The sequence below is a fragment of the Strongylocentrotus purpuratus genome, unplaced genomic scaffold, assembly GCF_000002235.5.
Source record: "Strongylocentrotus purpuratus isolate Spur 01 unplaced genomic scaffold, Spur_5.0 spur5_scaffold_14, whole genome shotgun sequence".
In the NCBI taxonomy this organism is placed as follows: Eukaryota; Metazoa; Echinodermata; class Echinoidea; order Camarodonta; family Strongylocentrotidae; genus Strongylocentrotus; species Strongylocentrotus purpuratus.
Window position 1 is genome coordinate 23,516,399 of NW_022145599.1, and position 24,895 is coordinate 23,541,293.

The window sequence follows — 24,895 nt, forward strand, 5'->3', positions numbered from 1 at the left end:
GGTATTGTCTGTGAAAAACAGAGAAAAATTATGAAATGAACCGATTCTTTTTGTCCCACATTTTATTAACCTGGTTTTGTCCCTAGCTGAAGACCTGATGTCAACAACATGATGAAAATAACTGCCTTGTTCTATAGATAATAGAACCATGGACCATAGTATCATGGACTTACTAGACATGGTAGTATGTAGGTCCATGGTAGAACAGGCTTGTTTGGCTTTGGCTTCTGTATTTATTTTGACATGCATGAGGCTGAGGCAAGGATGCAGGGGGTGAGGATTAACAATCAAGATCAGGGCTTAAATTAATCCAAGGCCATGGCTGTGGATGCCCCTGTGAGTGGCCTCAATGCCCCTCTCATTGGCCTTGGAGATTTTTTGTGCCCTTTCCAATTCTTCCTATTTGTGCTGTAATATAGGAATGTGCCCTACAGAAAAGTGGCCTTGCCCTAAAAATATTGAAATTTAAGGCCTGCAAGATAGAATAAGAAAAACCAAGATACAAAATATGAACTGTGACCTTGTTAGATGGAATTATATACACTGTATATGAAACATACGTTTCCTGAGTATGACTGCACTTGCAGAGTATTTTTTTAAAAAGTAGAAACATACTGTACATGTACCTACATGTAATTATGGTATGTTTACAATGTACCGTAATTAACGGTGTATTAACGCACCTTTTTGCCGCCGAAAAAAATTCAAATTGGGGGGTGCGGTTTATACACAGTACACCAATGCCTGGCAATGTCTCCAAGCTCTGTAATCTGAATTTCTTTATTGTCATGCACAAAATAAAATGAAGGCATAAAAATCGTTTTACAGCTCACATTTGTATAAATATAACAATACATTAACATATCATAGACAGTAACTACAAATAACATAAATAACATAACAATGTAATATAATTTAACCTCTCTGTTGAGAGCCAGAGGAATTATTTGATTATTTGTACTCCCCTGGCTCCCAACAGACAATATTAACTTAAATAAATAGCAGAAAATGTACATGACAACAATCAATGTCATATAACATATAAATATAACAAGTCACAGCAAAGATCTAAAAATCCATTATGCATCAATTGTTAAAAATTTCAGATAAAAAACTGTTTATTTTGAGTAGCAGACATAAACTAAAAGTACATCATACTGGATGGCAAAGAGGAAAGACAAGAGAGAGAACGAGAGAGTGAGAAAGGGAGTGAGAAAGGGAGTGAGAAAGGGAGAGAGAAAGGGAAAAAGAGAGAGAGAGTAGAAGAGAGGAACAGTTCAGTGTGAGATGATGCATATACAGTTTCATTCAAAACATTGCTTTGTAATAGACATTATTATATTGCACCTGTGCTTAGTACTGTTACATTTATGAAACACTGCTATGCATGTCAACAAATACAAATACAACTGTATGCTAGTACATGTACAGTACATATAGATGGTAGATACACTGTACAGTTGAAAGAAGAAAATTGATGCCAGATAGAAGAGGCTAGAAGAGAGACAAGAAGGAAAGAAGAAGAAGAAGATAGAAAAGTGGAGAAAAGGAAAGAGAGGGAGGAAAGGAAAAGGAAAAGGAGGAAAAGTGAAGTGTGAGATATTGAAAATATTGTTGAAATAAATTGAACTGAATTGATGAGTCCACATGTCACTTACACACTACCAACCACCCAACCATAACAGCAGGGAAGACCCCCTCCCCCTTGACCTTATACAAGCTGACCCATCTTCACCCCCTGTACTTCCAGGATATGAAGAGAGAGAGAGAGACAGGCAGACAGAAAGAGAGAGAGAAAGAGAGAGAGAGAGAGAGAGGGAGAGATATATGTAGGATAGAGAGAGAGAGAGAGAGAGAGAGCAGAAGACAGAGGAGAGAGAGAGAGAGAGATAGAATGAGAGGGTAGGGGATCGTACTCGGGGGTAATCGGTGTGTTGACTCACCACTCGGAAACTAGAACAACACTCAAATTTGTCTGTCATCTGGGTTTGAAAGTAATCTTTCTGATAGATCTCGATAGACTCTATGTAGTTTATAATAATAATTCTTCCAATTTTTCTTCTATTACATGGTGTACCACAATTTCTATCCTAGGTCCCCTTCTGTTTTTTAATTTACATTAATGATCTTACACAAAAAACAAACAAAAATCTCAGCAATTTCTTTTTAAGGGCGAAAAAGAGGGGTGTGGTTAATACACGAGGGCGGTTTATACAACGTTAATTACGGTATGTAAACATGGACATGTACACTAAATTTTGAGGCGATACCAGTGTTATTCATTTATTTTTATTGTCCTCTTTGGCTTTCTTTTTTACATGAAGAGAATGATGGTAAAGTAGAAGAGAAAAGAAGCGGTTTTTACAGAATTCTATCTTTTTAAAATGTGAATGATATTGTATACAGTGTACATGTGTCAACATGTACATGTATTTCTTCATTGTGAGGGACTGGGAATGCATGAAATTTAATTGTTTTTCTTTAACATGAATTTGAAGCCAATCTATGAAAACTTCATTATCTTGAAATATTGTAAACAGGAGCTTCATTTAATTATCCTTGGGTTACCATGTATTTTTATATGCTTTATGTCGTTAAAACTCTCTTGTGAGATTTTGAAATATTACTCTCACCTCTTTTACTCTCACATATTTTGTGTGTGTGCTGCAGAAAGGCTATACATGTACATGTAGGTTTTTTTACCTAGCATGAACTGGTACATTCTGAAGAACTCGAATTTCATCCAAGCACACCATGATTTGTCAGATAAAGACACAAGTTCACAGAAGGTGGGGGAGGGGGGGGGGGGGGATGTAATTTTTTTTTTATCTACACTGTACTGGACATTGTAGGCACAGTTACATCTTTGGAGAGAAATTCACACTGTTTCACCAGTTTCATTACAATCAACTTGATGCTGGAGTGGGCTTCCCCTGTACTGTTCAAAATTAAGATTGATCATTAAAAAATAAGAGAACACACAAATTTTCATTATATTATCCAATCCTATTTTTGCAGGCCTATGACCGTCGGTTTCCAACCTGCAAGATGATCCCGATCTTTGTTGGGAGTGAGATCATGACGGAATTCAAGAGCGATGATGGCGCCGTCCATGTAGTAGAGAGACGATGCAAGCTCAACCCAGATGCTCCATACCTTCTCAAAAAGGTGTGTACTTAAAATGTTTATGTTTAACCTTTATGGTCCTGCATGTTTGTCCTGTCTGTCTAACATCTCATTGATATTATATTTCATTGGTTCTATGTACAACCCATTGGTCCAGAAACCCATTGGCCCTACTGCCCATTTGTTCTTCTTCATTGTACCAATCACTTATAAAATCAGCCTGTAAAAGCTTCAACCCCGGTCAATTGGCTGACGGATATGGAGGTGACACAACATTTGCTCCTGCGACAATTGCTCCGGGCTTTATTTCGTCTAAGATGTAGGGTTAGGGTTAGGGTTTCAATAGGGTTTTATGTTAGGTTTAGGGTTAGGTTTAGGGTAGGGTATAGTGTTGAATCCAGGGTTGAAGTTAGCCATTCGATTAGTGTATGAAATTTACAGCGGAGCAATTGTCGCCGGAGCAAATGTCATGGAATCGGATATGGAGTATGAAGAAAATAAAGAAAAGCATAAAAGTGCCCACACGGAACCCAAGGTGCACTTGGTTTCTGTATGGCCCTATTTAATACAAATGTGTATAGGTGTGCCTTTTTGTTAATTGAGAGTGTTTTTAAACTTGCAAGATCTTTTTGTAGAAGTATGGTAACATTTGAAGCTCATATTTTTATGCCTCTGTTACGAAGTTTCCGGAGGCATTATGTTTTCGGGTTGTACGTCCGTCCGTCCATACGTCCCGTTCTCGTGATCGCGTTATCTCAAGAACCGATGATTGGATTCCTGCCAAATTTTAACCATGTATGTATCTGGCAGAGCTAATGAACTGATTAGATTTTGGGGTCACGGGGTCAAAGGTCAAAGGTCACAGGGCTCATTACGTATGCAAAAATAGCTTGTGATCTCGTTATTATAAGAACCGATGGATGGATACCTGCCAAACTTAGGTCACGTACATACATAGCAGAGCTAATGAACTGATTAGATTTTGGGGTCACGAGGTCAAAGGTCAAAGGTCACAGGGCTCATTTTGTATGCAAAAATAGCTTGTGATCGCATTATCTCAAGAACAGATTGATGCATCTTGCAGAGCCATTGAACTGATAAAATTTTAGGGTCATAAGATCGAAGACCAAAGGGTCATACAAAAATAGCTGGTAATAATATCGATATTCTGCAAACCTGTTAATGGATTACAATCAAACTTGAATTTGAAAAATTGCTCTATGGCGGAGGCATCATTTTCGACTGCGTGCAGTCGAACATCCATCTAGTTTAATATAGTTTTACCACATGGAACTATTAACATACAGAACAAACTACTTCCTGGTGATTGTTTCACTTTAAAATCTAACTGTACATGACTACATGTACATGCAGGCGTAGATCCAGGATTTCGGGGGGGGGGGGGGGGGGCCAAATTTGAAATTTAGTGTGCTAAAATTGAAAATTGCGCCGGCTGATAATTTGCTCGGGGGGGGGGGGGGGGGGGGGGGCATCTCCAAAAAAAGGTAAAGTTAACATGTTTTTACACTTTTTTTTCCCCCCACCCCCCCCCCCCCCCCCCCCCCCCCCCCCCCCCCCCCCCCCCCCCCCCCCCCCCCCCCCCCCCCCCCCCCCCCCCCCCCCCCCCCCCCCCCCGGATCCGCCACTGTGTACATGCATGTACTGTATGAACAAAAGGACTGGAATGTCCCTATACATTGTACATTGAAGGTCTGATACTTAAATGCCTACTTGTTAGTCATCAGCCCACATGTCAAATTCTATGTTGACATTTTTTTTCTCCCAACCCAAACCTCCTGACAGTAAAAAAATTAACTTTCGGGGGCTCCTATTTCCATTTCGAGGGCTACTCTATTCAGGGGCTACTTTTTCATCAATTCATAAAAGGATACAATTTGTTGAGTTTATTTAGTAGGCTTACTGGCTTATATATCTTTGTTAAGGTTTCGTGCTTCATATAATACCAATTAAATACCATTAAAAAAGAACGAATTTATCTAGTTAAATATATAAGTTTCAATGCATTGATTTGATGAATCATACTACAGTATGTACGGTATTGTTTTTAAACGACCATCTGATTTCTTGTGAAACTTCACTTTGAAAAATGATCAAAATTCATTACCGATATGTATGCTAGAATAATCACAATTCAAGCTTTGATTTCATACATCTATTCACAAAACTATATTGAAATCGCTGCAATAATGATGTAAACAGACATCAATATCAAAGTTTTGCGAGGCGACTGGACAAAAATTTTGTATAGCTCTGCAGCTACACTAGCTACAGTATGCTGGAGTCCATTCCATGCCGAGTTTAGTCTCTTTGACTCTCTTGGTTCCGAAAGCAGGGGTACTGCTAGTGCTGTGCGTTCAAAACATGCATAATAAGTCATACTTATATTTTTGAGAGTTCTAAAATTTGTGCTGGCGGATCTTAGCCCGAAATCGGCAAAAGTTAATTTACCGTGAATATTTCTACTTTTACAGTACTGGTACTTGTGGACATGTATGTTTTACACTGTACATGTATGCTGGTACCATATGTAACATCTGTACAAGATACCGATCTTGTTACATCGTGAATTCACAAGAATAAAAATTACACTATATTATACACATGTAATGTTGTTTTAGTCACTCAACGTACATTATATAGATTTACACATGTGACTTCATTGACATGTACATGTATTTCGTAATTAGTAGCCTACATGTAGATTGATTTGGGCATTTCAATTTATGAACATCAATTAGTTTATTAATTTGTGAGTATGATTTTATTCAATTCTTATTGTACTGCATGTATACATAATTATGTACTGTGATACACACTAGAAGAAAGAAGGGCAGAAGCAAAACTTCCTTTATAAAGAGATATTAAAATCAATCAGTATTTTCAATTAGTTGAAAGAATAATGTTGGGCATTTCTTCATTGGTTCAATATTTTGTGAGTAGAAATGTATAAAAATTGTTGATGAAACATACATGCAGGTGTACATTTACATGAACTGTACATGTATATTTTGATACACAAAAGGATAATGAAGGACAGGAGTAAACATTCCCCCAAAATGGATCTCAAAATCGAGCAAATTACATGATCAGTCAAATGAAGTCCTCCACCCCCATCCCCTGAATAGCCTTTGCAAACTAATAGTGCTTTGTGTAAATGGGAATCAAATTATTGTGGTTACATGCATTTCTTGCTCAAGACACATATTTACATGCATGTACTTATGTAGCCCTATTCTTGCTCTCAAAACACCACTGAATTATTGATTCAGTGCTAACGCACGCAGAGCAGCGACAAGTAACAACTTGCTAAAACAATAATAATTCAAAATTGAGCAAGAACCAGCCTTTTTGAATGGGTTTTCCAGTATGGTAGTTTTAAAAGAAAAATGATGGCTTTTCAAACTGTTTTTTCTGCATTGTAAATGGCCCTTATGTTTGGTCCAAACTCTTAAAAAAAAATTCTTGTCGTGCTTCAAATATATGAGGTTATTTGAAGAGCAATCCTTGACGGTGAACTTTTATTTATTTGAACTGAAAGAATGAGAAAGCTCACAGATTATTTTTCATCTTAACCAGATCAACCTTCTCTTGAATTGTTAGTTTTGTGTGCACTAGCCTTAAACCACCCTTTCATGTAAAATATTTGCAAAAGGTAGGATTTGCATTGTGAATTTTAGGAATGTACTTCAGATGAAAGACAAAGGTGGAAAAAAAAAGGTTAATGGAAAACTGGATTAGCAGGCTGTTTTCTACATACATGTACAGTAAGTGCATTGCCCATGCAAAGCCTTAGCATACAGATACAACTGTAAGCCTGACTTCACAGACAGTAAAAGTTATGCAGATTGTTTATTTCATTTCTTACATTTCCCATCCATCTTCCAGGATTATTTTAAAAGTAAGATTAGAATCAACCCTCCAGGTCTGTTTTTTTTCTCTTTTAAATACATGTAGCCTTTATACCTTTTTTATGGAAAAGCTTTAAAACTCTCAGTGGAATGAAATGAAAAGAAGTGCAAAACTACAATAAAATACTTACAAACAAGCAAGAAATTAATGTAAAAGGTAGCAACCTGAATTTTTTTCTTCTGAAAGACATCATGTTCATTGTTCTTAATTCTTACCTACATGTACATGTACAGTAGTTAACTAATACCAGGAAATTTAACAGAATAGCCAGCAACGAGAATGGCTAACGAGAAATCTTGGGTCGATGGGGGGGGGGGGGGGGGGGGGGAATCTAGGGACTAGGTACATGTACATGTATGCCCCCTATGGGGTCTAGGGACAATGCCCCAGATGGGTGAGTGGGAGGGGTTCATGGGAGGGGGGGGGGGCGCAGTTCCCTTCAGGCTACCGGTATAGGGGTTTTCTTTAATGATATTTTCAGGGTTTAAAATGATTGTGGGAAGGAAAAGTTAATTAATGAAAGCTTTTTTCAAACCCTGTGTGTTAAAATTATATATAATTATTGAATTACAATTATAAAAACTTGGGTTAGAAGTATTTGCCACCAAATGCAATTGTCTTTTAATACCGGTAGGTTATGTATAATTTTGAAAGTTTATAAAATTGAAGAAAATAAGCAGAAATATACATTGCTGATACAGTATAGTTCATTGCAATTAGATGTTGGAGTCATCAAAATTGTGTAACAATCTGATGCAAATTGACATGCTCCGTCAGTATGACATTTTTTCTTCATTGGTATTCAGATAATTTTATCCTGACTCCAGACGGTAGTTGGTTATCGCAAAGAGCTGGTATCTCTTTGGTTACAGGAACTTCCCAAATCATGACGGCCCTCTCTCTATACATAGCAAACAATGCCTAATCGGTGACCGTTGGTCCCCCATGGTCTCCTTTTTTTCTTATGTTTATTGAGAGCTGATTTGATGAGATATATAACCATCTGTCAGTGACCATGCAGGGAGGTATGATCCCTTCGGATCACCAGAACAGGAAGAAATGGAGAGAATGTCATCTCAGGGATAAAGGTCAACAACAGCTATGTAACAAGTAAATTTCTAAGAGGGAAAATGCCGAATTAAATAAATGATAATGATAAAATACAAAGGAATTTAGGAGTTTCATGGGTACCAATTCAATGGAAATTTGTATTAAAATAAGAGCCCCCCTCAGCACTAAAAGAGCCCCCGTGAGCCTTCTCACGGGGGCCCTTTTTTTTGGAAGAGCCCCTGTGGACAAAAAATTAATTTGAGCCCTGCTTGGAGTACTTTGGATAGAAATATAAAGCGTTAATACAAAATCAGTCTTCAAGAGAGATAAAGATGAAAATATAATAAATTCAACCCTTAAATGTACATTTTGTATGGCATAGAAAGTACAAACATGAAGAAATCAAGATTATTTTAAGTATAAGTTAGAGAAGGAGAGAGGGAAAGGTAGAAACTAGAAACATTGTTACCCCAACAACATTATGTCATACTCTTACATTGTACTTGAGCACTGTAAAGTGTAAATGCATAAAATGATCAGGAAACATTTTGTGGAATATACATCTAAATTATTCACACCCTTGATAAGTAATGGAATTTTTTATGTATTTAACAAATTGATTTGTCCTGATTTATTTTTCTTGGGAATGCAACATATGAAAGCAAAAAATATTTAACAAAGGCCTTAATTCAACTAGTCCAACTTTCATTCTTGTAAACACAAAAACAAAACATCAAATTTGCAATACATGTACACCCTGTACATGTAGGCATGAATGTAAATTCAGTTGCTGAATGTATGACACTTCCTGGAGCAAACATTATGACAACCAACTTTTTGCACAGTCACTGTAGGCATTCCTCATAATTTCAAGTTCTATTGACATTTTGATAATTTAATAGACCTACCATATAGCTGTATTTGTTTTCTCTATCTGCAAAGTTTGTTCCCCTGTCACTCACCCCTTTTGTCTTTTCTAAAATGATCAATTAAAGTCCTACATACTTGTAGAATGCAATCAGCTGATATTGATGTCCATACTGATGACCTGTTAAGTATTCAAATAATGTTAGTGATTCTTAAAATCCTTACCATCGTCAGGTAAACCTAAATGTAAGTCTTAAACTACTTCATCAGCCATCAGCTCGACAGCTGAAATATTGAATTTGCCCTGTAACATGACATTTTCAAGCAGATCACATTATTTCAATCATAAATTTGATTACAGAATAAAAATGTGATGTATACTACTACAAAATGGTATGTAAATATACCTCGTTTAAATCAAGTCAACAGTAACAAAGCAAATGCTTATTGTATTAAATGTAAGGCTGTGCACAAAAGTGTAATGAGGTACCCGAGTACACTCCCATGCTTACAAGCGAATACTCGAGTATTCGGACGCCATGTGTTTTTTTTGAATTTTTTTTGAATTTTTTTTGAATTTTTTTGAATTTTTTTGAATTTTTTTGAATTTTTTTGAATTTTTTTTTTTTTTTTTTTTTTTTTGCCACCACCATACATACCACTGGAGCAGTATCCCAGTTCTGTCGCCGAAAACGCATGCAATTTTACTTTGAGTTGCAGTTGAAGGCGCCGATTTAATAATAATAATAACAGTGAACAATGCTGTTTTAAAAACCAAAGATGGCAGAATAATCCATTTTCCTCCAAGTCCAAGCAGAAATCCAGACATTTGGTCCCAGTTTCTGAGTGGTGAGTTTGACAGTGCTTGAGTTGGGAAACATTTTTACCGACGGCACCATGCCAGCGGCCGCCGCTCACCCAGGCTCTGGTAAGCATCGGCCTGGACATTTTTTTTTAAAATTTTAAATATTTTTTTTTATAATTTTTTTTTTTTGCGGCAGAATATTCGGGTACGAGAAATCATACCCGAGTAGATGTCATCCGTGCGGGTACTCGAGCATTCGACTACCCTTCACAGCCTTGCCCCTGTTTCTCTGAAACCACAAGTGGTACCTTGAATAGGCCCATTCTAAACTTGGGTCAGTGCTATATTAACTTTGGGCCACGTTTTTTGGTGTCTGGCGGGCCCCTAAGCAGTAAAAAATTTGTCTGGCATGGGCCATTCAGTGCTTTGTGGCTGTCGTCATTTTATCAAGATAATTTTAGTTAAATTTTGTTTCAAGTGGTACCTTGTTCGTTAGATCAAATACATATTTGGGCCATTTTAACCGGCCTACAGGGCCACATGCTGCATAGGGCCCCGGCAGACATCCCTACATGTACTAGGTTCCTCCCCGAAAGTTCCAATACTCTGATATTGGTACCTTGTTCTATCATCAAAATGCACTGATCTGCCGGGCCAAATAGCAACCCAACCATTTAAGCCTACCTTTATAAATTTGACAAAACAAAGCCAGGAGCAAATGTTAGATCATCTATAAAACTTGCTTGTGTTTCTCTTCTTTGTAGATTGCTGGTGTAGAGTTCATCTATTTCCTCCAGAAGAACAGTATGGATATGAGGGAAAGGACCCTGAAGATTGAGGCCAGGAATGAGAGCTTTGCATCCCGTATTGGAATCCTAGAAGGATGCACATACTCAGTGAGTCTATTACTGTGTAATAGTATTATCTCTGTACAGTGTACATGCTGTTATATATACATACATGTACCTGTCTAAATTAAAGTTCCCTGATATTTCAACAATAACAAAAAAGTTTCTTCATTTACCAGTATGTCAAATGAAAATATGTCTTACTTATTCAAGATCAGCAAAGGCCTAAACACTCCACCCTTGTAAGTATTGAGAATCATGGAGACGTGTCACAAAGTTAAGGTTATCTTTCTTCTACAAAAGTGTCATGTTTTTTAATTATGTTCAGCTGTAAACCTACTGCTAATGCTGTTCAGATTTGTACGTGTTCGGGAAGAATATTCTCGGAAGTGTTGTTCATGTCACACGAATCAGGAACATTTCCTCAGCTTAATTGCTAACAGAGGATTGATCCTTTACTCAGGCTCAGCAAGAACTAATATCGGCTCTGTGATTAAGAGTTGATGAGAAGAGGATGAGATAGAGAAGAGAAGACAGGAGAAGGATGAGAAGAATGAGAGTAGAAATGGAGAAAGGGGTTCATGATGATGAACAACAGGCTTACAATGGACAGCTAAGATTTGATGAGAAGAATGATACTCTTTTCACACTGGCTTTAACGTAAACCGGAAACACGTTCATTATGACATCATTTAAACGTGTTTACTAATGATTGTGCGTTTATGCTTCCCCAGAAACGCTTTGGAGAAACGCCGATACAAAAAGGCACCTTTTTGTGAGTTTTAGATCAGCGTTTTCTTGGTGTTTATAAAAAAAATGAGAACGGACTCAACCTTGTTTTGAATTAAAAGCATAACAAAAGCCTCATTCTGGCCTGAAGAAGGTGAGCATAAACGCACCCTAAGAGGCGCTTGTGATCCATGATGCATCACATGAGCAAGCCGGTCAATTCAGGGGAAACAGGATTCAACGTTGAATACTGCAATTCCGCGAACTCGCATGGAGTACAAATGTAGCTCATGTTTTCCCTTTTTCTTGGTGGGTGATTGGGGTCACAAGGAAGAGAAAAATAAATCAATAGCCAGCCAGCCAGCAGCAGATTGCTTTCAAACTACTTATGTCACAGATTGTTGAGACCTACATGTACATGTGTGTGTATGTTGTAAATTTGAAGATTGATTTTCTTGGATTGTAGGGAAGACAGAGGGAAAAGTGATGGATATATGTACATGTATGTAGAGAGAGAGAGAGAGAGAGAGAGAGAGAGAGAGAGAGAGAGAGAGAGAGAGAGAGAGAGAAATGGGGGAGGGAGATAGGAAGAGGAACCAAATAAAAAGATAAGAGGCTACTGTAAAAAAGAATAGATTAAATGAAAGTGCGGAGAGAAAGAGAGAGAGGAGGCCAAAAAAAAAAGAGGGGGGGGGGGGGGGATCTCTGACATGCAAAGAGCAAATGGTGTATAATTTGAAGTGCGTTTACTGTAAATATCTCTGCCAAAGTATGGATATAAGCAGACAAACAATAAATACAGATACATGACAGAAAACAAAATCTAATTTTGGTCACCTCACTTGGTTTATTATGGGAGAGACCTAAATGACCAATCAATAATGGGAATTAATAAGGTCATACTGTACAACCGCATATATGGGATGTATGTATAATATCGATACACACAGAATGAGATAGACTGACAAAAGAACAGGGAATGGGTCGAGAATAGATCGAAGGGGAATGGCAAATAATTTATATGGTAACCTTCGTGATCATCACACTTGATTAAGCATGTACATATAAACTTGTTCATTATTCACAATTCCATAATTAAACAGCTACGCTATATATTTATTGGCCTTGTATAAATGATACACTGTACCGTGTAATTTCAGAATTGCTCATGATAGAGCTGCTGAAATATGCAAATATACTTGTATTAAATACATATACTTCAATTTAATAGTATTTATTACCAGAATCTACCAGCAGAAAATCCTGACAGTACTTGTTCTTCAATCATTTTGTAGCCCATGATTAAAAAGCCATTCAAACATTTTGAATGGCAAGATAATCAAAGAAAAATAAATTTTAGTGAAATATTTTCTTGTGATTTTTATGTACATGTACATGTACAGTAGTCGCACCATTTTGTCTCCATTTGCTTCAATACATTTAGAAAGAATTAGAAACACAGGTGGTACATGCTTTGCAGGCCTATATGGAAAACATACCTCAATTTTTGTTTCCACACTAGTTCTCATATTTCTTGGGCTTGGACTTAGTAATAGTATTGGTATTTCCTTAAAGGGATCCGGTAACTTTGTCTCAGATTCTGAAACAAAATCCTGGATATAGCTCATGCTGCAATGATAATTATAAACCTTTAAGTCAGTCAGGTACCCCATGACTTTTACAAGCCGATCGCCTGTTTGATTATCAAGAAATTTATGATTGGAAAACCGTTTGCCAATACCAAAGTTCGATATGAAGGACCTTTCTAGACCTCAAATTACTCTGTGCTCTTGATTTATTTTACAGTTTACCTGCATTTGTCTGTTCCTTTTGAAAACAAAAATACAGGGGACTATAAAGTGACTTGGTTCCCAAGCAAACAAATTTTCTCAAGAATCTAGAACAAATGTCAAGAATTCTTTAGAATAACTCTGTAAACTTATAACAGAAAGTGGAGATCCTTTCTGATCTAATCTGACCTTTTTGCCAAAAATTGTTCAGTTTTTTGTCCTTAATTTTGTTGTCTGTCCTTTTTCTTTTAATGATTTTACTAACAGCTCTATTTCCTCTTTGTTATCTCTTACCAGGTACATCCAGACAACCCAGGCTGGACAATCTTTGAGCAGACAGCAAGCCTGGAGGTCAAGTCTTTCTTTGGCTTTGAGAATACAGTGGAGAAAATTGCTGCCAAACAGTATGCTGCCAACATAAAAAAGGTAAATACTAACAAAGGCAAAAAATAATATATATATCTTTCTTTATTTCTCTCTTTTTCCTAGCCTGACTTATCTGTTGTAACTTTTCTTAAAGCACATCACTCTCTGTATGTCAGTGATAAGATTTATAAATATACAAGGTACATGTAGGCTCATTGTTGTAGTCCTCCTCCTCGTCAGGTGGCTTAGCGAAATTATCGTGACACGGCGTATAAAAGCGCCATTTTTGGTACAGGGCTTCCTTTCGACCTACTGAACAATATTAGCCTAGGAGCCCTCGGCATAAAATTATTTTAAAGGTGTGAGGGGGCGGGGGCGTCATTTCGGAGCCCCTAAATAAAATATAAGTTAAAATAACATTGATCTGTTGTTGTACGAATTTAATTTTTGGTACAGGGCTTTTGAAGACCATCTGAACGATGTAAGGGTTGAAGCCCCTCCCCAAAAAATAAATTATATAGGTGTAATTTGGGGGAGGGGCGTCGTACCGGAGCCCCCATATTATATATCATGTAAGATCACATTGGTTTGTAGTTATACGAAAGCCTGTTTTTGTACAGGGCTTCCTAAAGACCTACTGAAAGATAGTAGGGTAGGACCCCCTGGCAACAATTTCATATAAGGGTGTAGAGGCGGGGGCGTCCTCCCACAGCCCCCCCCCAATAATGTATAAGGTAAAATAACAATGATTTTCTTTTCTTGTACGAATGCAATTTCTGGTACAGGGCTTTTTTTAGGACCTACTGAACGATGTGAGGGTTGGAGCCCCCAACAAAATATTTATATAGGTGTGATTTGGGGACAGGGCGTCGTACCAGAGCCCCCGTGTTAGATATCATGATAGATCACATTGGTCTGTGGTTATATGACAGTCTTTTTTGGTAAAGGGCTCTCTTAGGACCTATTGAATGATATTAAGGAAGGAGCCCTCGGCAAAAAATTAATTTAAAGGTGTGGGGGGGGGGGGCGGGGGCGTCATTCCGGAGCCCCTAAATAAAATATAAGTTAAAATAACATTGATCTGTTGTTGTACGAATGTAACTTTTGGTACAGGGTTTTTTAGGACCATCTGAACGATGTTAGGGTTGAAGCCCCTCCCCAAAAAATAAATTATATAGGTAGCTACAAGCAGTTTCACCAAAGTAATCATTGAAATGTGTGACTCACAGACAAATATTGGATAATTGGACATTATAAAAGTAACAAAACAATTTTTAAATTATTATATATACCATTTTTATTCAACTTTCAATAAAAATCCACCCTCTTCAGGGGCGGATACCGGAATTTTTAACAAGGCGGGGGTTCAGGCCCATCAGATTTTGTTCACAAAAGAAATGAAATATATAAAATCATATGCGCAGTATGCTTTCTAGCACCTATTCCAAGCGTTTACCACATACCATGTATGACCCATGGGGGGGGGGGGGTGCGTTGACCACCACCTCCCCGGATCAGTGTCTGTTTTACTGGTTTGAAGTTAAAGTTTATCACCCATTTTAGTAAATATTCATTCGTTCTCAATAACTAGATAAAATTTGCGTTTCAGCAAAAAAACATCAACGCAATATTTGTAGGTGGCCTAACAATTCTTAATTTTCATGACTATCTCACATCACGGAGATTAGATAATTGCAGTGTAAAAGAAATGTTCATAGTTTTTTCAATCAACTAAGTATGTGGGAAGTACTGTATCTCATGTGCAAAGAACTCTGCCAAGTCACCATCCCGGTTCTGCATAGATATGTAAAGCTGGCCGAAGAATGCCACGTTGTTTTGAAGCACTTTGATCTTCTTCCCCTGCTTAGATGTTACCTTCCAATTAGGTTTACTGAATAGTGCTAGAGAATTCCTCTTGATTGGGTCATGGATTGAGTGGCTGCAAACATCAAGCACATTATTGACAAAGTTCTTATACTGTTTCCTGCCTGTATTCTCCAATGTGTGCAATGCATTTAAAACTTTTTATGAGTCTCAGGAATGAGTGGAATTATGTCACAAATGTCGGCTAACTTGAATTCTGTGTTGTACATGATTTTTGTCAAAAATTCCGAAAGGCTCCTAGGTTTTGATAACGTTTAGCCACCTGACATGAGCGTGTTCTGTTGTAAAGACTAATTATTGGCAACTTCCAACATTCTACCCCCAGAGTAATGCAAAGTATTAAGGTTTTTAAAAAAAAATCAACACAGGGGCTCCGAAACAACGGCCCGACCCTCTTCACACTTATGTGATTGTTTTGCCTGGGGCTCCTTCCTTAATATCATTCAGTAGGTCCTAAGAGAGCTCTGAACCAATAAATGCTGTCCTAAAAAGCCCTGTAACAGAAATTGCATTGTTTTAGAAAAGAAAAAAAAAAAAAAATTTGATTTTACCTTATATATTATTTGGGCGGCTCCAGGATGACGCCCCCGCCCCCACACCCTTATATGAAATTGTTGCGAGGGGGTCCTACCCTAATATCTTTCAGTAGGTCCTAAGGAAGCCCTGTACAAAAACAGGCTGTCGTATAACCACAAACCAATGTGATCTTACGTGATATATAATATGGGGGCTCCGATACGATGCCCCCCGCCCCCAAATCACCCCTATATACATTTGTTTTGTTTCGTGCTTCAACCCTAACATCGTTCAGAAGGTCCTAAAAAGCCCTCATTCTATTAATTCTTTTTCCTCTTTTCCTCCTTCCTCTTCACCTTGTTTTCCTCCTCCATTCTCCTTCTTCTCCTTCTTCTTCTTCTTCTCCTTCTTCTTCTCCTTCTTCATCTTCTTCTTCTCCTCTTCTTATTTTACTTAATTTTCCTCCTTCCTATTCTTCTCCTCCTTCTCATTCTATTAATTCTTTTTCCTCTTTTCTCCTTCTTCCTCTTCCTCATTTTCTTCTACTCCAATCTCCTCATTCTCCTTCCCTTCTTCCCCTTGTCCTCATCCTCATCTTCCTTCTATTCCTCCTCCTCCTCCTCCTTCTTCCTCCTTCTTCCTAGTATTACATGTGCATGAATTTAATTGTTTAAAAGTCATTTTTGGAATGGGTTTTTGCACTTTTTGGAGATTATCGTCTTTATTAATACATCCTGTATAACTTATATTAGAGGAAATTGATAGAATAATAATAATAATATTTAATTTTTATATAGCGCTTAATACAAATGTCTCTAAGCGCTTTACAAAAAATGTGGCTTGTCTGTCCTGATGAGTATTGGGCATTTATTTCATTATAATTCCAAAGGATAAATGTCACAGGTGAGGAAACATGCAACTGTACATGTAATTTAGTAATGAATGTTTGATATCTTGATATGACTATGACTATTGGTAGTGAAATTACAAATCACCATTTTCAAATGTTCAATTGGTATTTGGTAATTTCATTAGATTCTTCATTTTTTAATGAAATACATTGTATGTGGAAAATTACATATGTCATGTGGGACACATTGCAAGGATGTGCTCAAATGCACAATTTCCTTTCTAATCAAGCATGCGTGCACGTATACATGTATGTATTTACAATATTCTGATGTGACGAAAATTGAATATTAGATTAAATTACAAGATATTATGTGCCTTTGGAAGACACCTTCTTCCATATTAGTGGTACTAAACATCAGAAACATGCCACCTTCATCCATAACGAGATATAAATAAACCTGTTTAAGCTACCAACGTTATAAAAATGGTTGCACACATGTTAGGGCTTTTAGCATAACAAGATCAATTGAGTTAATTGGATTAGCGAGAGCTCAGGTGTTATTAATAGATGGATGCCGTTGCTATTAGGATCTCGCTCATCATGAAAGATGGGTATGATATCAAGTGAATAATGAGAATAGAAAGCTCTGCTAAAATTGTTAAGTGGGTTTTGTGATGAGGTTTTTAAAGTGGATAACATCATGAAGTTCCATATACAGTATACAGTGTAAACAAAGAACTTGCTTGATTGGATCATCCTGCCAACCTGGCAGAAAGGAATTCTATAAATGTTGTTGCACTACGATCATTTGTGCAATATTGAAAGTTAATATTTTCATTTACAGAGCTGTACTGTCATAACAGGACTGTACCTGTATCTGTATTTGCCCTAATTTGCTCTCAGTTCATAATAAGGATATGATGATAATGAAAACGATATGATAATGATGATAACGATAAGAATGAGAGTGAAAGGGAGAGTGAGAATGAGAAAAAGACTAAGACTTAGACTAATACATATATTGATGATGTAGATTGATGATGATAGAAATGATAGTGATAATGATTATAATAATAACAATAAATATAATATAAATGATAATAATGAGTGAGGATGAGAATAATGATAATATTTGGATTTATAGCATCTTATCCATATGATACAAGGTGCTGTGTATGAACTAATCATTTCATAGTCTGTAATTGCAAATTAGGATTCAGTATGGTCATACACATACATGTATTAACTAGAAATAGAGGAAATAAAATGAGGAAGAGAAAGTATGTGAAGGTATGTGACAGTTGAGATAATATGAGCTTCAGTGTACATGTATGTACTGTATACTAATTACAGCTTTAATATTTACCACTCAATAATGGATTGGTTTTCATTGTAATAAAAACTAAAAGCCAAAGGAAAGTAATTAAGAGATTTTTATCTTTATAATTTGAATACTCTTTGAAATAAATAAATACAAATAAATGACATGCACATGTTTGGAAGTGATATGGAAATCTATTTTCCAATAGTACATGCTTACTGAGGGGGTTGTATGTGTACATTATGCTTCGGCAACAATTGCTCTGCATCAATATCCTACACTACACCACTAACTGACTACCTGACTTCAACAAGAACATAATACCCAGATGCGACTCTAACTCTAATCCTAACTGACTACCTGACTTCAACAAGAACATAATACCCAGATGCGACTCTAACTCTAATCCTGTATCTTTGATGCAAAATGCTTGGAGCAAATGTTGCCATAGTAAATCGTCTGTTGAGAGCCAGAAGGGTGTTACCTATGTTGTATACATGTATGGTACATGTACATGTAAGTTAATGCCCTTTTGGCTCCAAATGGACAAATGTTGTTATCACCTTTTGCTGGTGTGATCATCACCTTACAGTTCTCAAATGCTTATTAAGTTTGTATCTCACATTTAAAGTGTACTGGTATTCATCATCATTGTCTCTCTGTCGTATGTTGGTATTCAACAACGATCATCAAACAGTGATATCTTGCTTTGGTGCTCTATAAAGGTTGATTGAATATTGCGATGGATAGGTTATAGGGTAGGGCATGGATATTTCATTTGGCCCGATGACGATTTGCGTCATGTCCTGACGTCGGCAAGGGAGGAAAAAGGGGGTTGCTGCTAGCTAGGCTGTTTGGTCTGCTTGACAATAGAAATTGATGGAGGAAATGAGAATCATACAGACAAGTGGAGAGGAAATTGTGTTGGAATAGCAATGACATGGCTTTAATAAATTGTGTGAATTGGGGCTGGATGGGTGTAGGGAATATGATTTGCCAAGAGTAAGTGTTGGGGAACTGTTCGGTACATTAATCTCTAATAAAGTGAGGGGCAGGGTCAGGGTAAGCTCAATATAGTTTCTGCTTTTCCGATCTATGGAGATTGGTAATCAATCACTTTCCCAATCCCTTTCCCATTCTGGAAACCATCACAGTGATAAACCTTAAAATATGCATATTTTCATTTATATAAAGCAAAAAAATTCCTGGTAAACACAGGTGCTCAAAAATAAGATTATCCAATGGAAACTACTAGTAATGCGATTAGTATACTTCCTTTTTTCATTAGGCCCATTTACAAATCCCAAACACCAATTTGACAATTCATCAATTTTTTTGTCTACCATTTACACTATTTGAAAAACCCATTAAAAAAACGTTGAAGTTTGCTCATACCGATTTTTTAGTGAGTATTGTGTATGCACGACTCATAGGTGCTCTGCATGCGTTGGCACTGAAGCGAGGAGAGTCACGTTAGCAAAAATCAGTATCTTACCGAAGTTGAAGTTTGCAAAAAATTGGTAAATCTTTGGCCGGTGTTTAAATAAACCACACTCAAGAGATAGATTTTGTTTGCCGGTAGTTGCTGGTAAAACACAGGAATGTGAGAAAAATCTATGATTTTTGGTTGTAGTGTAAATGCCTCTTACCCCCTGTCCACACACAACATTTTCCGTGATTAGGCGTGATTAGCTATACCGTTTCGCGATAGTTATACAGTTTCGCGATAGTTTTAAGATGAAATTGTGTGTGTGGACGCTCACTAAGGATACGTCGTATAACGAACGCAGGCTTGGGCATCGTTTCGAACTAGAACTCAATAAAGAATCACGCCTAATCACAGAAGGTGTTGTGTGTGAACGTAACTAGTGTAACTAACTGGGCGGGGCTTAACGTGACCTCGAGCGAAAGGAGACCAGACCTCTCATTTCCACTTCATGACCACAGTAGCAAACTGCGCACCTATACGACATTTCGCTGTAGAGTTTCTGGATTACTTTCTTCTGTGTGTGGACATCCTGGAATTTATACGATGATTATTTATACGACGTTTCTTGTGTGTGGACACTCTGAAATTTATACGATGATTCTTTATACGACGTTTCGTTATAGAGTTTCGGGATAAATTGTTTTGTGTGTGGACACGCTGACAAACTTTAAGGTTAAACATTCTAGGTTATTCTGTAGTTACATGTAGGTGGGGGGTCCTCACTTTAAGTTATATGTCTTGTGGACGCAATTTTTATCAAATTTACAAATTTGCTTTCAGCCAATCAGCATGTGTGATTCATTGTTACTTGTTATAGATGACCAATTTTGTAACAGGGTCTAGAGGTACATCTAGGATCCATACTGGGTACCAACTTTTTTTCAGAAATGAAGCTGACTCCTCAACCAGCGCATTTTTTTAGTTGATAATGCTGACCCCTTTATATCTTTTCTCTGTTTGTGTTCGTCATTGTCCTAATAAAATACTTGTTTCTTGATATTCCTTTTCTCTGAAATTCAGAACTGATCTACATGTACATGTACCATTTGTTGCTCATTATCGTCCTGCATGCTTTCCATCATTTTGTCCTTGCTAACTATCTCATCTTCATTACATGTATATGTATCTGCTTCCTCTTCTTGAATCTCCTCTCCTTCATCTCATTCTCTGTATTTTTCTGTTACCTTCTCCCTCATCATGCTACACATTCCTGTTTCTTTACGGTACTCTCATCTGTGTTGTTTGTTTCCTTCCGTCTATTTCAGCCTTCCTTTGCATTATTACCTTGTTCCTGTTACTGTATTCGACTCACATTATATTTCCTTTTCAAAAGTAGTTGGCTAGACACCCACATAAACATTTATGTCCAGCTGTCAAGTCTCATGACTTCATCAGTGAACCAGACTGTTTGGCTTGTAGATAACCTTTTGTAAAACCAAGGAGTAATGCTTGGTAAAAAAACCTAGGGTTTGGTTTTTAGACAAAAAGGGAACCGGATTTCTGCACTGTCTTTCTATAGACTGGCGCTGTTTTACAAGGTGAAGAAGAGGACATTGATTGTTGTTTTGAAGAAAGCAGTCCTTGAGGTGATAATCTGGCCAGTTTGAGCATTAGAAAGGTAGATGAAGAGAAAAGGAAGAAATTAAAAGAGAAGCCTGAAAAATGTATATCACCAAGATGAAAAACTAGCCCCCCCCCCCCAAAAAAAGGTCTTCATCTTATTTATTCTAACCAGCATGCATAATTTTTTTTTTTTAACTGATAAAGGTTCTTGTGAATTTAGAATTTTTTGAATAGCTTGAATTTATTTAGGTTGCATGAATTTCATCCATTCACAATTTAGCAAATCAGCCATGACATTTTATATTCTTTGATAACTATACATGTATGTGTACATCTACCTTGAAAATTATTCCTATACAGTTGTATGCAGGTTTTCCTGTAATTTAGGGGCTGAAATAATGTTCTAACCTGCTTCTATGCCCATATCCATGACATGTATTACAAATACCGTATTTTAGGAAGTATAGATTAAACCCTCCCACTTTATTACCTGTTTGCATGTTAATAAATCACTACCCTACAATAAATGAAGAAATTTGCGAAAATAAAACATTCAAGAAAATAAGAGCTTATAATACAGTAGCCTATGAAAGATCTTCTAACACTCATGTAGTTACAGTTCAGCAATGTAGATGAAATTTGAGGAGAAAGTGTTTATATGTGAACAGATCTGGTGAGAATAGATGGCCACAGGAGAAGTAGAGTAAATTTACAGAGAGCACTATGGGTGGCTGAGTATGTTTGCATCCTGAGCTATTTCTGGATGTATCACAGTGCCTGTAATGTTCAATTTATTCAAACATGTGTGTGTGTGTGTTACTGCTATTCATATGTACATGTATCTTATTCCATCTTTCATTGGATTTTTAAGGTAATGCAAAGTTTGGGAAATTTTGAAAATTGGCTGTAGGTCAGTGGCTTCAATCTAAATAGAGCTGTACAATTTTTTAAAAGACGTAAAAAAAAAAAAAAGGAAAACCAGATTGTTGATTGCCTGCCAGGCTTAATTCACCGTTTCCAGTGTGTTTCTCCACCTCTCTCCTTCCATCTGAGCTCAAGCTCCCTCTATGATCCTTTTATTCTCTTTCTCTTCCTCTGTTATCCAAGTATCTATCTATCCTCATTTTGACTGTCCCTCTCTGTTTCCTCAATCTATTATTATGTGGGAGAACAAACTCTTCTGTAAATCTTCAACATTCTCTCTCTCTCTCTCTCTCACACACACACAGACATGTACATGTACGCACACACACATTTTGTCTCTCTCTTACTATCTATTTTTTAAATTCTGTTTGTCTGTTTCTCCTTCACTCACTAGTTACTGAAGATCACAACTATTTTCAGTGCTTTCAGTCTATATCTCTCTCTTTCTCTGTCACTACTCACCTCCTTTTTGTCTATCTCCTTAAAGTTGATATTCTAAGACAATCTTAAATATTGAAATAATTACATCAATAGAAAGCTTTTAACCCCCAGAATAACACTAAATGGTGTCCAACTGACAAAATCAAGTTTAGAATGGTGAATTTATGCGAGTAAACTCTACCAAACTATCTAAGTCTGAAACCTGGAAGTGCATGTAGAGTCGGGCCTCTATCCGTGACATCACAAACGGGACTCATGGGCTCAGTGAGAGTGAATGGCAGTGATATCCCTACGTAAATGCTATCCTGTCAGAGCTTAGATTTGTTGTTGTTAATGAGTATATTTGATGGATTTTCTGTTTTCATTTGAATGAAGAATAATTACGAAGCAACATTTTCCAGTCGCTGATTTCTTTGTATATCCTCATATTCACCTACATGTATTTGGTAGAGATTTAAGACGAGTTTACTGCTTGGGAAACAAGGTTAAATCATGCACTTATGAATAGGCGGATGCATTATCTTTTCATCAGATAATGTACAGGAGCAGTTTTGTAAAACGAATAGGCCTAGAACTATGATAGTACTTATCATACATGTAGATGTGTGTGACTGCCTCAAAAAAGGATACAGTAAAATATCAAACTTGAACGAGATCATGCAAGCGCTTCCTCTATAATATTTTGACAACGTCTAGTGATCGAACGATATTTATCCGCGAGTGATGCGGCTCTTGCACGAACGTTTGTGAAGCGAGCAGAATTGGGAGGTAAGACCAGGCCGCTGCTCTAGGCGCGGCTTTCTTGTGATGGAACGTACGTGGGCTATAGTTATATATTTATCGGCAATTGCAAGATAATGAAAGCGACGTTACCAGCTAAGAAAAACAACTAACAAAGACTTGCTGACTACCGTATTGGTGTCAGAATTGGTAGATCGCACAATTAATGCACAGCATGGAAGAAGATGAAGGATCTGAGTTCAGGGCCAAGGAAGGCGAAAGACATGGGGAAAGGAAGAAGAAACCATCGGGAGATCGCTGTATGGTAATGAACTGTGCATGGGTACGGTCCACTTACCAGACAGCTACTGTTCACTCCGTGCCTGGGCCGATTTCAATACCAAAACAAAAATTGCATGATGAAAATATTGACTAATTAATAATAGCACATCGTTAGCATGTATATGTCATAATTTGTAAAAGGGGAATTGATATTAATACTATGAAATATTAGGGGAAGGTAAAGAATTGTACGTAGAATTATGATTTATTAGACTTTTCAGCCTTTGAAACAAAAATAAGCAGAAAATCGTATCTCTCTGCACATGCTTTCTATGGGACATCCTCCGGGTACGTGAATATACTCTTTCCCGAACGTGATGTCATATACATGTTTAGTAGACCAGCGCCGTGACTGATTTCTATGCAAAGAGAGGCGGATATTTTGGACATTTCAATGAAGGATTTCGAGTAGCCATAATTTTTTTGTGATATACTATGTAATTGAAAAACTTATAAATAACATATGCTTTCCGTAGGTACCAAATTAAGGGACATTTGTTTGCTTAGAATATCAGCTTTAAAATGTTCATTCTGTCTATCTCCCTAAAGATCACAACCCATCTCTTATATTTGTCCATACTATCTCTCCCCCAATTTCTCCCCCACTATATTATCTTCAACGTCACATCTAGTGATGCCATGTTGTCTCACCTGCTTGTAAAGCCTTGCAAAGTCCTCCCTAGATTTCTCTATAAAACCTTTGAACCCTAAGAGGTCTCGACAGGAGGCCCTTAGTGATATTTAATGACCCTGCCAGAGAGTGGAATTTACTTTGCAAGCTGGGCCTCTCAATCCTCAAATATTTCCACCAAGCATTGCATCAGTGGCAGGAGGGAGGTAGGAGGGTAGGATGATAGGCATTGTATCAGTGACAGGAGGGAGGTAGGAGGGTAGGATGATAGGCATTGTATCAGTGGCAGGAGGGAGGTAGGAGGGTAGGATGATAGGCATTGTATCAGTGGCAGGAGGGAGGTAGGAGGGTAGGATGATAGGCATTGCATCAGTGGCAGGAGGGAGGTAGGAGGGTAGGATGATAGGCATTGTATCAGAGGCAGGAGGGAGGTAGGAGGGTAGGATAATAGGCATTGTATCAGTGACAGGAGGGAGGTAGGAGGGTAGGATGATAGGCATTGTATCAGTGACAGGAGGGAGGTAGGAGGGTAGGATGATAGGCATTGTATCAGTGGCAGGAGGGAGGTAGGAGGGTAGGATGATAGGCATTGCATCAGTGGCAGGAGGGAGGTAGGAGGGTAGGATGATAGGCATTGTATCAGTGGCAGGAGGGAGGTAGGAGGGTAGGATGATAGGCATTGTATCAGTGACAGGAGGGA

At 37.5% G+C, this 24,895-nt stretch overlaps 1 protein-coding gene across 2 annotated transcripts in view; it reads left to right on the forward strand.

The window, feature by feature from the left end:
- LOC578511 (SEC14-like protein 1) overlaps positions 1-24,895 on the forward strand; it is a 54,075-nt gene that overhangs the window by 9,515 nt on the left and 19,665 nt on the right. For both annotated transcript variants that reach the window (XM_030984509.1, XM_778675.5), the window contains exons 2-4: positions 3,019-3,168; positions 10,543-10,674; positions 13,443-13,571. In XM_030984509.1, the coding sequence (XP_030840369.1) occupies positions 3,019-3,168; positions 10,543-10,674; positions 13,443-13,571 (411 nt within the window). The remainder of the gene's footprint in view (positions 1-3,018; positions 3,169-10,542; positions 10,675-13,442; positions 13,572-24,895) is intronic.